This window comes from Marmota monax, unplaced genomic scaffold (assembly GCF_021218885.2).
Source record: "Marmota monax isolate L192 unplaced genomic scaffold, Marmota_monax_Labrador192_F-V1.1 WCK01_AAM20220418_F8-fsc00060, whole genome shotgun sequence".
Lineage (NCBI taxonomy): Eukaryota > Metazoa > Chordata > Mammalia > Rodentia > Sciuridae > Marmota > Marmota monax.
This window is the reverse complement of record NW_026692826.1, coordinates 10,907,977-10,922,931: the sequence shown is the minus strand read 5'-3', so window position 1 is coordinate 10,922,931 and position 14,955 is coordinate 10,907,977. Positions and strand designations below refer to the sequence as shown.

The window sequence follows — 14,955 nt, the reverse complement described above, 5'->3', positions numbered from 1 at the left end:
CCATCCATGATGAACATGCTTCCTCAAGTCATCACAAACACACCTGAGCTAAATGGAAAAATGCAGAGCCTCAGCAAAAATAAGTAAGTAAATAAATAGAACGAAAAGAGATCCCAAAACCAAAAAATGCGATGAAAACAACAACAAAAAGCAAAGGACGGGCATGACAGCAAAATGGGGGTGACAGAAGAAAACTGCCAGTGAGTTCAGCTTCTAACAGAATCACCTCTCTGAAAAACAAAGCCAGCAGCCAAAGAGGAAAAGGGAGTGTAGTTCTGAGATGACGCGAGGTGACACTGACTCAGGGTCCTGGTGGAGGCAGAGCTGGCCCACAGAAAAGCGGGAAATAGCCCTAATTTGGCAAAAGATGAGCATCTGAGAGCACAAACCCCCAAGCACAACACAACACACACCACACTGAACTCCCAGGAGTAGAGAGCCCTGAACAGCAGCAGACTGAAGAGCACGGGCTGCCCACTCCAGCAGAGGCACGGAGGCTGAGGCGCTCCAGGGCACTGCAAAGAGGGGCCTAACTCGAAAACGTGTCGGGAGCAGAGAAGCTCGAGACGCTTTTGATGAGGAGAAACAGAGGTCTGTGGGGAGCCACTCTGAATGACTGCATCTTCGTCCTGGAGTGGACAGGATTTCACTGTCACCACGTCTCGTCATGACCTGGCACTGCCCTGTCCCAGAGGTTTGAGGACGCATCTTCAGACATAGGTGTGCTGCCCGTGAATCGAGCTACTCTCCCTTGTTCCTTGTGATATTACCCCTGTGCCCTGTTTGGGATAGAACGTTCCAGGGAAACCCCTTTGTGTGTCCCCTGCTCTTGCTCTGCCCTTGGGTGTGGCCTTCCTACATGTCAGTCAACCCGCTGACAGCAGGCATCACAAAACCAGACTCAAGCCCCTGAAACCTGACCCCTTGCCTCGTTGGAATGGCTTCTCCTCAATAAAAGGTTCAGCACGGGCTCCCTTTCTGCCACCCTTAAGTCAGAGGAGCATCACAGGACCCAAAGGAATTTTGTGCAGCCCAGTTCCCCTGGAGTGACCCAGTGGTCTAGTCATGAGGAACGTGACAAAGGTCCCCATGGTGGACCTTGCCGTGGGAGTGTGAGGGAGCCCTGAAGGGCACAGGAAGGGTGAGGAGACCCTCAAGGGACCCTCTGTGTGGCCGGGTGCAAGGGCACAGACTGCCTCACTGAAGGTCTGAGTCACTTCTGACTGATCAAGTCCAGAGCTGGGCTGGGGCTCCATGGCAGAGCGCTTGCTTAGCGGGTGAGGCCGTGGGTCTGGTTCTCAGCACCACACATGAATAAAATAATTAAAACAAAGGTCCAACAATTGTTTAAAACTATATTAAAAAAAAAAAAAAGAAAAACGGGAAAGAAGACAGCGAAGGCGAGGAACAGAAGAGAGCCACACAGAAGGCAGAGCCGATACCTGGTCCCTTAAAGGCCCATGACATCAGACTCTCCAGGAGAACCAGCAGAACAGGGCAGAGTGACACACGACATCGTCACACTCCAGGAGAACCGGCAGAACAGGGCAGAGTGACACACGACATCGTCACACTCCAGGAGAACCGGCAGAACAGGGCAGAGTGACACACGACATCGTCACACTCCAGGAGAACCGGCAGAACAGGGCAGAGTGACACACGACATCGTCACACTCCAGGAGAACCGGCAGAACAGGGCAGAGTGACACACGACATCGTCACACTCCAGGAGAACCGGGAGAACAGGGCAGAGTGACACACGACATCGTCACACTCCAGGAGAACCGGGAGAACAGGGCAGAGTGACACACGACATCGTCACACTCCAGGAGAACCGGCAGAACAGGGCAGAGTGACACATGACATAGCCCTGCCTAGTGCGAAGCAGGTGACCTGGAGAGCTTCCCCAAGGAACCCCGGTGGTTTCCCTCGAGACTGCCACCACGTACACCCGGGCAGTCTTCTCCTGTCTCGTGGGTGGGCCGACACGTACCCGCCTGCCTCACCGGGCGAGTCTGCTCCCCACCAAGGACACCACCACCAGACCCAGGGAGCAGGGCTGTGTGGATCCTTTAAGCCAATCAATATGCTCCATGCAGTAACAGTCTGCAGAGCTGCAAAACCACACGGTCACAAAATCCAGAACCCACCAGTGACGAACTCACAGGAGGGACCCTGCCCAACCCAAGAGAGCACCTGCAGACACCTGCAGCTCCACCACCCTAAGTCCAGCCGTCGCCCTGGACTGAGGGGAAGGTCAGGTTCCACAGGCCAAGGGGACAGACAGACTGGAGACACGCTGCAGGCCCACACCAACTGCAGGCGGCATCAGGCAGCCAAGGAAGGGGAGCTGCAGGCCACTGAGTGAGGTGGAGTCTGAGCGGCACAGATGTAGCAGGTGCCGGCCACGCCTGTCATCCCAGCAGCTCAGGAGGCTGGGCCAAGAGCATCAAAAGTTCCAGGCCAGCCTCAGCCACTTAGCGAGGCCCTCATCTGTAACTTCCTGAATGACCAGCAGAGGGCACTGTTGGGACCTAGGGCTTGGCTAGGCCAACAGGCAGCAGGGAAAGCACAAGGGGGGGGGGAGCTGGAGAGGCAGGACGGCGTCCAAATCAGAATCTTTCCTGCCAAGACCCCGTGGGGAGGACCAGGCAGCGCAGGACAGAGAAGACAGAGCTCTGCAGGGAAGCAGCCAGAGCCGCCAGGGAAAGGGCAGGTCTCGGTGTCCCTGCAGCCAGCAGGTGGGCGGAAGTGGTCAGCCTCTGCAAGGGCACAGTGCCGCACAGTGCCACACAGCTGCCACACAGCCCACCCCTGCATGGCAGAGCAACGCCAGACCTTAGCTGCATGGGGAACAACAGATACTCTGGGCACAGCCCAGGTACCCCCAGAGGGCTGGCAGTGACTGGGTGCTGACCAGGGGGCACTGTCCAGGCAGCCACACCCACTGACCTCCAGGGGAACCGGCAAGTGAAAGGCCAGACCCCAGGGCACATGGCTCCGGGCCCTGTTTTTGACAACCTTCTTCAAGGGGCTGAACTCCAGGGCTGGATGAGGCAGGGCAGTTCCAGGGGCAGCAGGAAGGTGTAGGTGCTGTCGGGGACTGTGTTCCTGCCATGCCCCGTGGGTGCCGCCTGCTCCAGGGTTCTGGAGGACGCTGTCACTGGAGCTGGCCAAGGGCACGAGGACTCTCTGTGTGACATTTCTTCCACTGCAGGTAATGTGAAAGGTTTCACAATAAAAGGTGCAACCACACAGACACACGTGCTCAGCTGTGCAGTCTCAGTGTGTCCAGAGGTCCTGCAGCATGGCTTCCTCCCCGGGCCCAGGCAGCCAGGGAGCTGGTGTGGGCTGAGCTGACTGCATCCACCACAGCACTTCTGCCCACCTGCTGGCTGCAGGGACCCCGAGGCCTGCCCTTTCCGCTATCCTGCAGAGCTCTGCACATGCCCGTCGTCTTCTCTGTCTGTCCTGCGCTGCCTCGTCCTCTGCACGGGGCCTTTGGCAGGAAAGGTTTTGATTTTGATGAGGTCCTGCACCTCACACCCACCCATCTGAGTCTCCAGGAGAGCCAGTGACCCAGCCCAGAGCCACAAATATCATGAAGAGTCAGGAAAAACTCACAGTTCCCCGGCCTTGGGTGAGGATGTGCTCAGAGGACAGCCTACCATGGGTACCACCGGGAGCCCTGTCACAATGGGCCCACCCAGGGTTCTAGACCCAAACAGCAGTGGCCATCATTCTTGGGTGGGGGAGGGTGGCCCTCTGCAGAACTGTGGCAGGCACACGGGTGCCTCTGGGGAGGTGGGCAAGGTGCAGGCTGTGGGGGCGTAAGAAGCAGTGGGTGGCTGGGGTGGGGTGAGGGCTCCCGTTGCAAAGGGCGGGGGCGGTTACTGGGCCTCTGTGGAGGGTGGAGAGGGGGCACAGCAGGTGTAGGGGGCACAGCAGGTGTGGGGCCCACAGTGCAGAGAGCGCCAGCACACGCATCTGCTCCACCTGCGAGACTCGGCAGGTGCAGTGTCAAAAGAACAGGGAGGCTCCAGTTTGATTGAGGGGCGCTGCCAGGTGCTGCCAGGGGGCAACATGCTGATGCCCTCACCCACAGAGAGAAGGCCCAGCCTGACCACCTGGGTCATGGGGGGCGTGGCCAGAGGGTGGCTGTACCCAGGCCGCAGCTCCTGCAGTACCCCGTGCTGTGAGGCACCAGGAGGGGAAGAAGGGCCATGTGGTCGCGTCTGGAAACAGCTCTCAACCATCAACGCTGACGTGTGCCACCTGCACACAAAGGCTGCTTCCTGTAGGTCTCGGTGTTGACAGACGGCGTGACTGACTGAGCAACAGGCTGTCTGATCCTCTGTGGTGAGTTGGACCGCCCACATCACTGTCTCTCGTGCACCTCAACAGGCTGGTGATGACGAACAGCACGAGCACCTTGGGGTCGATTCCCTTCTCCAGGTAGAGCAGTGGCTGGGCCCTGCTGGGGACAGGCACGGAGGACACTGCTCCTGCAGCCAGTCACTGTCTCGAGTTACGCCTTCATTACCAGCCGTTCCAGGGACAAAGACATGCTCTGCTCTACTCAGCTTACCCTACGCAAATTATTCTCAGTCACAATGACTTCTTCCCACTTCCCTTAGAATCCCTGTCTACTGAGACACACGCTTCAGGCAGGGCTGAACGGACGAGAAACAACTGCACCTGATCTTTAAACACACCCCGGGGTTATTCAACAACTGCTTTTGTGCTTAAGAAACCCAAAGTGCGAAGCTGTGACCTCTTTCCCATGGCATGAGGAGCACATTCGGAACAGGCAGGCTCCCGTCTGCACCTGCAAGTGTGAGTTCTGAGGCTGATCTAAAATCCATGACTTCATCTTAACACTGGGGTGGAGGCCTGAATTTCATAGGCACCCACTCAGGGCACCGCTCTTCCCTGCCCAAGCACTTCCCTTTGGGCAGGGCCCTGCACCACCTACCACTGAGACACCAGCACCCGGGGCCAGATCCCACAGTGCCACAGGCATGCGCCAGTCCTGGCTGTTGGCACAGAACCCACGCTGGAGTATGCAGAGGGTAAGTGGCAGCTCCAGGATGGAGCTGGCCACCAGAAAGACCAGGCCTGCTAATCCAGCCTGACCTGCGACCTCTGCAGGGGGTGGCTGTGGATGGAGCTAATCGCCAAGAGCCAGTGCTCCCGCAGCCACGGCTGCACAACTTCATAAAACCCAGGCCCAGAGCACAGCGGGGTGGGTGCACGCCAATCCCCAGGGGATGGAAACCCCAGTGCTCAAGACCCACGGGACAGGGTCCACAGCCCTCCCCACAGGCTCTCCTGAGGAGTAGTCTTGTGAATTTCCTACCTCGCGGCTTACTTCACGGACCCTTCTGCCTGACTGGTCACTGAAGGAGCCGCTCCTGGTGCGGCAGTCCCACCAGGCAGGAGGTCTGGGGTGCACTGGGCTCCTCCTCTGTGCCCTCCTCACTGCTTTCACGGCCTAACCCCGACCACGAATCTCCTGAGCCCAGGAAGGTACTGCCACCGGCTCGGCTCGGCGAGGCCACGCCACGTGGGCGAGCACAGCCCTGCGGCCGGGAGCTGCTCTCCAGTGCCTTCGACGGCACCAAGTGAAACTGCTCTTCAGGCCAGAATCCCAAACGCTCCCCACAGAGAAAGCCCGGCACCAGGGCTCCAGCTAGGGCGTGGCTCCCTGGGGTGGGGACACGGCTCACAGGGCACATGCTGCAGTAACACTGCCAGAGCGTCCCCGACACGGAACCCACTTCATGCAGCAAGTCTGAGCCTAGAGCCCTGCCACAGGAAGCAGAGTGTGTGACCACGACCCTTGTGGTCAGTGACCACAAGTGACCACGCTTGGACACTGGGAGGAACCAGCACGTAAGCAGCAGCTGACATTTTCAGGCATAAAAATGTGTCCCCAGGTGGCGCTAGGCCTGTCCACATCCAGAAGGCAGGAGAGCCACCCTGCAGCCACCCTGAACCAAGGCCCCGGCTGGGTCGTCTTTCTGGCTGTGTGGTCTCAGCACACCTTAGCAGTGAAGTGTCACCGAGGCCACTTTGGGAAACGTTCCGCCTGCTTCAGATCACCAGGACCCACACGCAGAGTGTGTGAAAACAGGCAGGTGGCCGGGGACAACAGGCCTGCAAGGCTAGGCCTGGAGGGCATCAGAGAGAGGCAGCACCACCCCACAGGGCTGTCCGGGGGCACCCGACACACGTGCAGGGCCACACAAGTTTCTCTGCTTTCTGTTCTGGAACCCAAGAGGGGGCAGAGAAATGAACAGAAGAGCCCCAGTGCCCACCAACTGAGTTGCTGCCCTCGGCCCAGGAGCCAGCACACACTGAACTCAACCTTCAGCATCCCTGCCCACGCCGTGGCAGCTGACACGATCACCTAACGGGGTGGACGCCTTACAACCCAGACAGCCTCAGGCGCCACGCTTACCTGAAGGAGGACGACTCCCCGTGGACAGGCAGGGAGCCGGCGGGTGCTGGTGTAGGGCCCTGGGCACCTGTCCTGATAAGTTTCCCTGTGTTGGAGTCATAGATCCGGACCTCGGGGCCAGGCTGGGCCTTGGGGTGGACGGGCGTGGGGTGGAACAAGGCTGCTGGAAGCACGCTGTGCCTGTCAGGAAAGGCTGTAGGGCTGTTCTCCCTGTCGAGGGCAGGAGCAGGGCCGTGAGAATAGCCATGCCCACGTGGGGCACAGGGACACAGGGCATGATGGGCATGATGCAGGGACAGACCAGGGGGGACAGCATGCAGGACCACCAATGTCCACTGCCCAGGCACATGGTTCCCAAAGCCTCTGGCTCCTGGTTGGGTTCCTTGATGGAGGGTGTGCAAGAGCAGCCCCTGTGTGCTGTGGAGACACAGGCTTTCCTCACCAGCACAGTGGGGCTGCCTGGGGAGTGGCCCCTCGCGGGGCCGAGGGCACCCTGCCTCTGTGGCCCAGCAGCAGGCACACTCACCCTCGAGTGGCTCCCCGGGAGACAGGGAAGACAGCCTCTGCACCAACCCTTTATGCCCGGCCCTGCCCGCCCTTTCTTCGGTCTGCTCATCTGGAAAGTGCTTTTACCTAACGCGCAGTACTCCCTGGCCCTCGGGGCACGCAAGCTAAGATCCACCACTAAAAGCCACATCGCGCTTCACCCAAACAGAGAAAGCAGTTCCGCTTCTTGATTCTGATGACTGCACACAGGCTTCCTCAGTCTGTCCGAATTTACGGGCGGGGAGGGGTCACTTTCTTGAGGGATGGGGCAAAGGTGGTGCAGAACACACCAGCGCTCAGGAGCAGCTTTGGGGGCCAGGTGGCATGGACCGGGGACACTGGCCAGCAGCAAGCTCCCCTCACCGACTTAGACCTCATTTGATCCTCTGTGAAACGGGCCTGCCGGGAGATGAGGCAGAGCCACACCCGCAGGCCGGTGGTGGTCAGGTACCTGATGATGGGTGGACAGCTCAGGGCGGGGCATGGCCTAGCACCCACCTGTGCGCCCGGGCGTCGTCCTCCGTGAGCGGGAAGAGCTGCTCCTCCACCTTGTCCCAGCGCTCCAGGCAGCTCCACAGCCAGTCGGGGCTGACCACGTGCAGGTGCCTGCACTCCTGTGCCTGCCGCACCTTCTCCGTGCCTGTGGAGACCACTGTCAGGCTGTCCCTGCAGCAGGGGGAGGGCATCTGGGACAGACCCAGGGCAAGGACACCCTGGGGAAGGGACCAGGAGGAGCCGAGAGGAGGGACCCTGAGAGGCCAGGTCCCCGCAGCATCGCCTCCTTCTGCCCAAGACTCGGCCTCCAGGGGCAGGACCTCGAGCTCTCCCTCCACACACTACCAGGGCCTCGCAACTGCACCCAGCCCCTGCCAAAGAGCCGTCCGCAGGGACGAACACCTGTCCCTCTCTTTGCGGCCCTGCCGTCATCATCCCACCAGATGCCACCATCTTCTACGGGACCCGACGGGCTCTCAGCTCTACTCCAGCACCTGGGTGGCCTCCTGAGGACCTGTCCTCCCCCTCGTGCATCCTGAGTGTCCCCTAGTCTGAGGCTTCCACCTGAGCTCCTGCTGAGCCTGTCCCACCCCTGTGACTTGAGGTGGCTGCTGCAGCTCTGGTCAGCTAGGTCTTTAGGACAGTCACTTCCCTTGGCGGCACAACCCCTGTGCTGTGAGGCAGGACAAGGTGCTGCCTACCCCACGTGAATCCTGAACACAAGAGCCAAGAGGACGAGGGTGTCCCACAGGGAAGAAGCCCAGAGCGCGCAGGAGAAGCTGCGGGTCAGGTGCTGGGTGGCCGCGGGACAGCAGCCACATGTGGAAGCACTCGGGTACAAAAGCAAGGGACCTGAGCCACACCTCCTCTACCTGCAGGTGGAGGGTGGAGGCTGGAGCCCCCCGCGCCTTCTCCGGGCAGGGGATCTGGCTGGGAGAAGAGCCTGCCTCTGGCCCTGAGCACGGCACACGGTGGTGGGAGCCCTCCACACTATGACCCAAGGCTCTGCACAGCCCAACGTGGACCCGAGGCACAGCATCCAACAGGAGCACGCCGGCCTCCGTGGAAACAGGCCTGAGGTGAAGCCAAGCGTCTGCAGCCCTGACTCGCTGACAGCAGCTGTGACAGGCAAGGCTGAGGCAGCTGGCAGTCTTCACGCGTCTGGGGTGAGCATCCCTGCAAGCTCGCCCATCCCTCCAGGGTTCCGTCCTCCTTGGCTGAGGTCTCGGAAGCCAGAGGAGGTGCACCCAGTTCCGGGGGTCCTCCCCTTTCCTGCCTACAGCGAATGCTCTCTTTGCTCCAACTGGCTTTCTCAGAGGGCTCCTCGTCTTTCGCCTGCTCCCTGAGGCACGCAGCCTCTGGCTGGCTCCCTCCCACTGCTCCTGGAGAGAGCGCCACCATCCCAGAGCAGCACAGCGACTGCTCAAAGGACCCACAGCGGCCAGCCACCAGTGCAGAGGCCCACAGAATGCACCCGGGCCAAGAAGTCCGCCAAAGGGCATCACCCACCCGCTCTCACAGGTCCCCGTTCTAGAAAGTGTGCCTGACCGCGCACTGGGCCACGCACAGCCACGCCCGCCTACAGGACAGGGACTGCCATCGGGTGGAGGCAGGCCTCAACCACCCAGAGTGCGCAGCTGGCCTGCTGCGCCCGCAGAACGTGGGGGGCACTTACCAGCCCGTGCTGCGATCAGGTGGGTGGCCCTGTCAGGGGCGTCGGGGCTCAGCACCAGCTGGGTGAGGACCCTGGCCCCCAAGGCCGTGGCATGGTAGTGCTCACGGGTCTTCTCCACAGGGAAGTTGGTTGGGTGCAACCCACTGAATATCACCGCGACGTCCGCCAACACCTTGCTCTTGAGCTCTGGCACGATCTTGCGTATGTCCGGAGCCTCCGTGAGCTCCTGGTTGAGGTACCTGTCGTACCTGGAGTAGTAGTCCCTGTGCACACGCACCAGGATCTCCTCCAGGTGGATCAGGTGGTCGTCCTCGTCCGTGTCCTCCTCCTCCTCCTCCTCCATGCTCTGGTCTAGGGACTCGCCGGCGGTGATGCCCGACTGCTCGCTATTCTGGGACTCCGTCTCTGCCTCCTTCCTGTCCACACAGCCATTGCCCAGGCCACAGAGGCCATCTCGCTCACCCTCCTCCTGCCCGTCCAGGTCTGGCCCTTTGTCCTGTGTGTGGACTCTGGGCCCTGGCTCTCCAGGGGGGCCTGCCCCTGCCAGTCTCTCCCCGCCCGTGTCAGGCGGACCTCCCTGCTGTGCGGCTTTGACGCCATCGCGGGCAGCTGCAGGTTTCTTTCGGCTCCTCCTCTCACTCTCCCCCTCAGAGGTCGAGGAGGACGACTTGGGGCCCTCCGACTCACTGCTCTCGCTGTCACTGGACAAGTCAAAATCCAACTCCGGGCTGGAGGCGCCCTGTGTGGGCTGGGCCCCTGGTGAGGTCCGGCCTCCCTGTTCACAGGAGGCTTGGGCTTGGGGCTCTGGAGCCTCGGCCAGCTCACGGCCACCAGGGGCCCGGGGACAGGGCCAGGTGTCCCTCTCATCTGCTTTGCTGGGAGACGCTCCCAGTGCAGCCTCACTGCCGTTCACCTCTCGGGTGGGCTTCCCGAGGCCATTGCTCCGCTCTGCCCCGGCAACGGGTCTGCCCTCCTCGAGCTCTTTCACAGACGGGGCTGGTTCCAAGACATCGGCGCCTTTAGAAGAATGGTTTACTGAAATGTGCACACAAAGGGAAAGGCTTCTGTTACCCGCCGTTCGGCAGTTCTGAACCGTGAGCACGCGCCTCCCCACACCACAACCACCCACCCTGTCAGGAGCCAGCAGCAAGGCCCAGGTTGCGGCCACGCCGACCTGGCGCCCTTCCACCCACACGGGCCCTGGCTTTACAGGAGAAGGTCCCCGCCACACACCCTGCCAGGGGCCCTTGAGCACCACCTTCCCCTGGCCTTGACCTCTAAGTTCTACTTTAGCGACTACAGCAGTGACTGCGTGCCTCAAGATGTCCTGCTTTGAAACTAAAGAGACCAACAGAAACTCTGAAAACCAAAGCAAGGGGCTGGGGCCGTAGCTCAGCGACAGGGCACTTGCCTAGCATAAGTGAGCACTACAAAAAAAGAACAAACAAAACAGAGGCATGCTGTCCATCCACAACTACAAAAAAATTTTTGAAAAATTACAACAAGAACAAAAAACCAAATCACATCTCCTCAACAGGCTTTGCCTCAAGCGTGCCTGAGAGGAGGTCCATGGTTCCCTGCGGACTCCGGGAGGGCACAGCCAGGGCCCTGAGCTCTGGGCATCCTCATGAGAGAGCCCCGGCACCCACCTCTCACACCCTCTGAGGAATGCGGAGGCTTTAAGGAAAACTGCACGAGCTGCAGTGCCCAGTGCTGAGAAGCATCTAGAATCTCACCTGACCAAGAAGATACCGATTTTAATTACCCCGACCTTCAGTATCACATAAGCCCCAAATAAAACTGAGATGTAAGCAAATTCTATAAAATTGAAATATAAATTTAAAAGGTGAATCTTGACTTTACAGCAGCCAAAACAGAGACAGGACGAGAGGAGAGACAGACGCTGAAGCACAGCGCTGGCTTCCGGGCGGCGCGCCAGGAGACGGCCCACCTTTCTTCCTCGCCTGAGACTCCCGGTGCCCAGGGGGTGCGTTCACGTCGCCTGTGCCTGGGAAATACACATACTTCTTCACAGTTATCAGGTTGGGGGCGAACTTCCAGACATCTTCTCGGTCATCGATGATGCAGACCATGGAGTCCCCGCAGGGAAAGAGGTTTCTACAAGTGAAAACAGGCGATTTGCACCAAGCAGTGACCAGCGGGCGCAGCGCTCTGTTCTGCTGAGGAGACGCCTCAAGCAGAGCAGGTTTACGAGAGGAGGGGACCTTTACTCAGCTCCCACCCCTGGTGGTTCCAGAGAGTCACATCAAAGGAACCACTATTTCCAATTCTCCTTGACAACAGGAGGCAACCCTTTTCTTAAAGGGCCAGACAGTACACATTTCAGGCGTCCAGCCATGGGGCCAGGCTCAACCCTGTGCAGTCAGGTTCCCAAGTTCCCCAGGAGCCCAGCAGAAAAGAGGTGGTAACTTTAGAGTGGGAAGTCCACTGCCTGCCTCTGGAGCCAGGTCCAGGAGGCCCTCTGCACAGGCGTGGGGCCTGGAGCACTGTCCCCAGGCCTATGTGAAGTGAGAGTGACGCAGAGCCTCAACAGCAGGCTGTGGGGCCACGAGTGCAGGGTGAGATGGCCACTGTGCCGCTTGGGGCAGAGCAGCAGAGCCCAGGGGACTCTGGACACAGGGCAGGGCTCAGGGGGAGGAGGCGCCTGTGGCTCTCCACAGCCACTGCTGAAGATCGGCCAACTCCCAGAAGACGCAACTCCAGAACCCTCACTCTGGTTCTCAAAATGCAACTTTGAAAGTAGAAGCCAAATGGGGCCCTGCTCAGTGACGGGCCCTGCCTGGCACATACCGCAGATTTCCTGTCTTAGAAAACGGGTCGATGCACTCATCCCTCGACAAGATCCGGTGGGAAAAAAGCTTCTTCTCAGGGTCTAGAAAGCCTGTGAAAGAAAACCGACAGAACTGCACACATGGGGGCAGACGTGCCCCTCTGCACCACGCACCAGCGTCGCCCCACCCCAGCGGACATGCCCGGCGATGGTGCCAGCAAGTCGCATTCTTCCCAGGTGAGACCACTTACACGGTCTCCTATGCTCAAACCCTGGGCTTCAATTCCTCCAGAATGAACCGTGTGTGTGTCTGTAGTGCTGTTAATTTGAAACCACTGCCTAACCAAGCTAACTGACCTAGAGAGAGCTGTGGTGAAGTGAGGGAACTTCCCCGTCTCAGGCACAGGTGATGGGGGCTCCTCGCCTCTGAGGTCTGAGGGCTAAGCTGCCTGACTGCCTGACGGGAGCCCCTCCACCTTCCCCAACACCAACAGGGGTACCGGCGGTGCCTGAAGCCTGGGTGGCACCGAGACCTTGCCTGTTGTCTTCCCTATACACACAGACATGTGATAAAGTTCAGCCTGTACACGGGGCAGTGAGAGACTCACAACAATGACAAAGCAAAGCCACCGCAGCAACATGTTGCAACAGCAAGGTGGACATGGTCTCTCTCAAGCACCTGGGGGCACTCCTTGGCACTCCTGCCTGTGACCACAAGCAGTGGTGCAGAGCATACCTCTGGCTCTCTGGCATACCTGAACTGCCAGCACCACTGCTCCTCGGCTTTGAGGCTGTTACTAAGGAAAGTGTTACTGGAACACAGCACCCTGATACCGCAATGTCAATCTGATGACTGCAATGGCTACCAAGTGGCCATGAAGTGGGCAGTGCATCACCATGGACACACCAGTCAAGGGGCCAAGCCGCATCCCCACTCAGAATGGCACGATTAAAGCCTATCAATTGTTGACTGCTTTCAGCCATGGGTACCTGAGACCCCAAGGTAATACAAGAGTTGCCCTTCTCTGTGGACGCAGAACTGCAGACGGGGGAGCTGCTGAACTGACACACACACACTACAAAGCAGAAACACAGAGCAGGGTCATTGCAACCACTTCCTACTGGCATGCACCACTCCCCAGTGCTGCAAACTTAAGCAACATCACGGAAACTGGCCTGGGGAACTGAGAAGGTAATAAGCTTTACGTTACATACTAACAGTCGGCAAAGGATCAATTTCCTATCAAAGTACCTGCTTGCACTGTACCAAACATCACATTTAGTAAGGCTGCAAAGTTTACGTCTACGTTATTTAATAATCAGACATGCCGTTTTAATACAGAGAACACAGAAAAACAGGACAGTAAAAGTATTCCGGTCTGTGGAAGCAGGAGAAGTAGCCGGAAACAAAGCAGGTTTCTCACGTCATCTCCTGGGGTGAAGACACTGGTGGTCCAGGTTCAATGCCAGCTGAGCAACTTAACGTCACTTGCCATTTAAGGCACCTGGGGAAACCCATGGCAATAATACAGCCCCGCAAAGAACGGGCACAAACCCAGCATGTGCAGGAGACAGGAACCCGGCCCTCGGCAGGCGGGGCAGCCTGCCCAGGGCCGCTCGCTGGCTTGCCCTGCCTAGAGTCTTGCCAGGCAGAAGACTCGGAGTGGACTTCAGAGCACAGGGAACCCCTGATGGAGAGGACAGCAGTCCAGAGGGGGTGTGGCTCCTGGACCTCGCTGCAGCCGCGGGCAAGAGCATGCTCAGCCAGATGTCCGGGAGGCACTTTTACACCCACACTGCAATATGACCTGCTCTTTGAAGACTGGTGTTTTGGGTCACATCTCACTCCACTGCCTCTGTTGGGTGCCCAGATGCACATGGACACCTGCTTTGTAGTGTGACACAGGTCCTGACTGCAGTGCCCAGCTCCTCCTTCCCCACACTGGCTTCCTGTGGACTGCCCTGGCCCTGTGTGGCAGCAGCACACGGGGGTCAGACGATCTCATGGAAGGGGGCTCTGTGTCCTGAGCATCCACTACCTCCTGATGTTAGAATGCAGCCCTGGCAGGCCTCACTTATCCCAGATCACCCACCCTTAGCATTTCATTAGCACCAAACGCTTGCTTTTTCAGAAGAAATAAGTCACCCCATATACTTGTAATGTAAATTCCCTGTGAACAATGAAGCTACCCAGTGGTGATAGAATTAACAGTCTCTACAATAAGGGAAGAGTATTCAAACTGCTAACATTTGTATCCTAATTATCACCCAAGTACACATTCTGTAAGCAGTTAACTCTGAAAACTAAAGGAATGATGAAAGAGGACACTTAGTAGCCACCTTTGTTAAAAACCTTGCTTCTCTGCAAGTTTCTCACTTGCAAAAATCTGACCTAGAAAATGTCTGCTTCCTCCCTGTGTGAACTGCTGCCACCCAGTGGACATTCCATGGAAGGAAAGCCACACTTCTCCAGCCCAGTCTGCCTGCAACAAGGCCCAGCCCCTCTGGATAGAGGTCTCCCTGAGGCCAGGCTCTCTGGGTGACACCCCGTGTCAAGGGGCTGAGGAGAAGGGTGTGACTGGATGAAAGCTGGGAATGCGGCTTTGCTGACACTAACCCTCTCTAGGTCGACTGGGCCTGCCACATGCTCACCCTCACTGTGCTCAAAAAGCTCAGACCCATCGAACGTCCTGACGTCCCCGAGAAGACGACTCCAGGGTGCACACAGGGACTGTGGAAAATAACTAGCTTAAACACACAGTCCCGTCCTGCCTCTCAGGCGGCTACAAGACGAGCTCACTTTAACATGCTGCTCCCTGTCCTGATGAACAGCCCCCACGCAGGCAGCCCATCATGGCAGACACACCACCCTGCAGTGGATGCTGACCTGAGGGAGGCGGAGCACGTGTATGTGGGGGTACATGGGGAGTCTCTGCACTCTGCTCAATTTTTCTGTGAACCTAATGCTGCTCTAATAAAAAAAAA

The 14,955-nt window shown here is 58.6% G+C and overlaps 1 protein-coding gene across 3 annotated transcripts in view; it reads right to left on the bottom strand.

The window, feature by feature from the left end:
- Ctdp1 (CTD phosphatase subunit 1) overlaps positions 1 to 14,955 on the bottom strand; it is a 42,715-nt gene that overhangs the window by 9,503 nt on the left and 18,257 nt on the right. For 2 of the 3 annotated variants that reach the window (XM_046448598.1, XM_046448600.1), the window contains exons 6-10: positions 11,991 to 12,081; positions 11,131 to 11,297; positions 9,180 to 10,214; positions 7,508 to 7,649; positions 6,464 to 6,673 (exon numbers count right to left, since the gene is read on the bottom strand). In XM_046448598.1, coding sequence (XP_046304554.1) covers positions 6,464 to 6,673; positions 7,508 to 7,649; positions 9,180 to 10,214; positions 11,131 to 11,297; positions 11,991 to 12,081 — 1,645 coding nt within the window. Of the gene's footprint in view, positions 1 to 6,463; positions 6,674 to 6,764; positions 6,881 to 7,507; positions 7,650 to 9,179; positions 10,215 to 11,130; positions 11,298 to 11,990; positions 12,082 to 14,955 lie in introns of all 3 variants that reach the window. The other variant, XM_046448601.2, reaches the window with a different exon arrangement.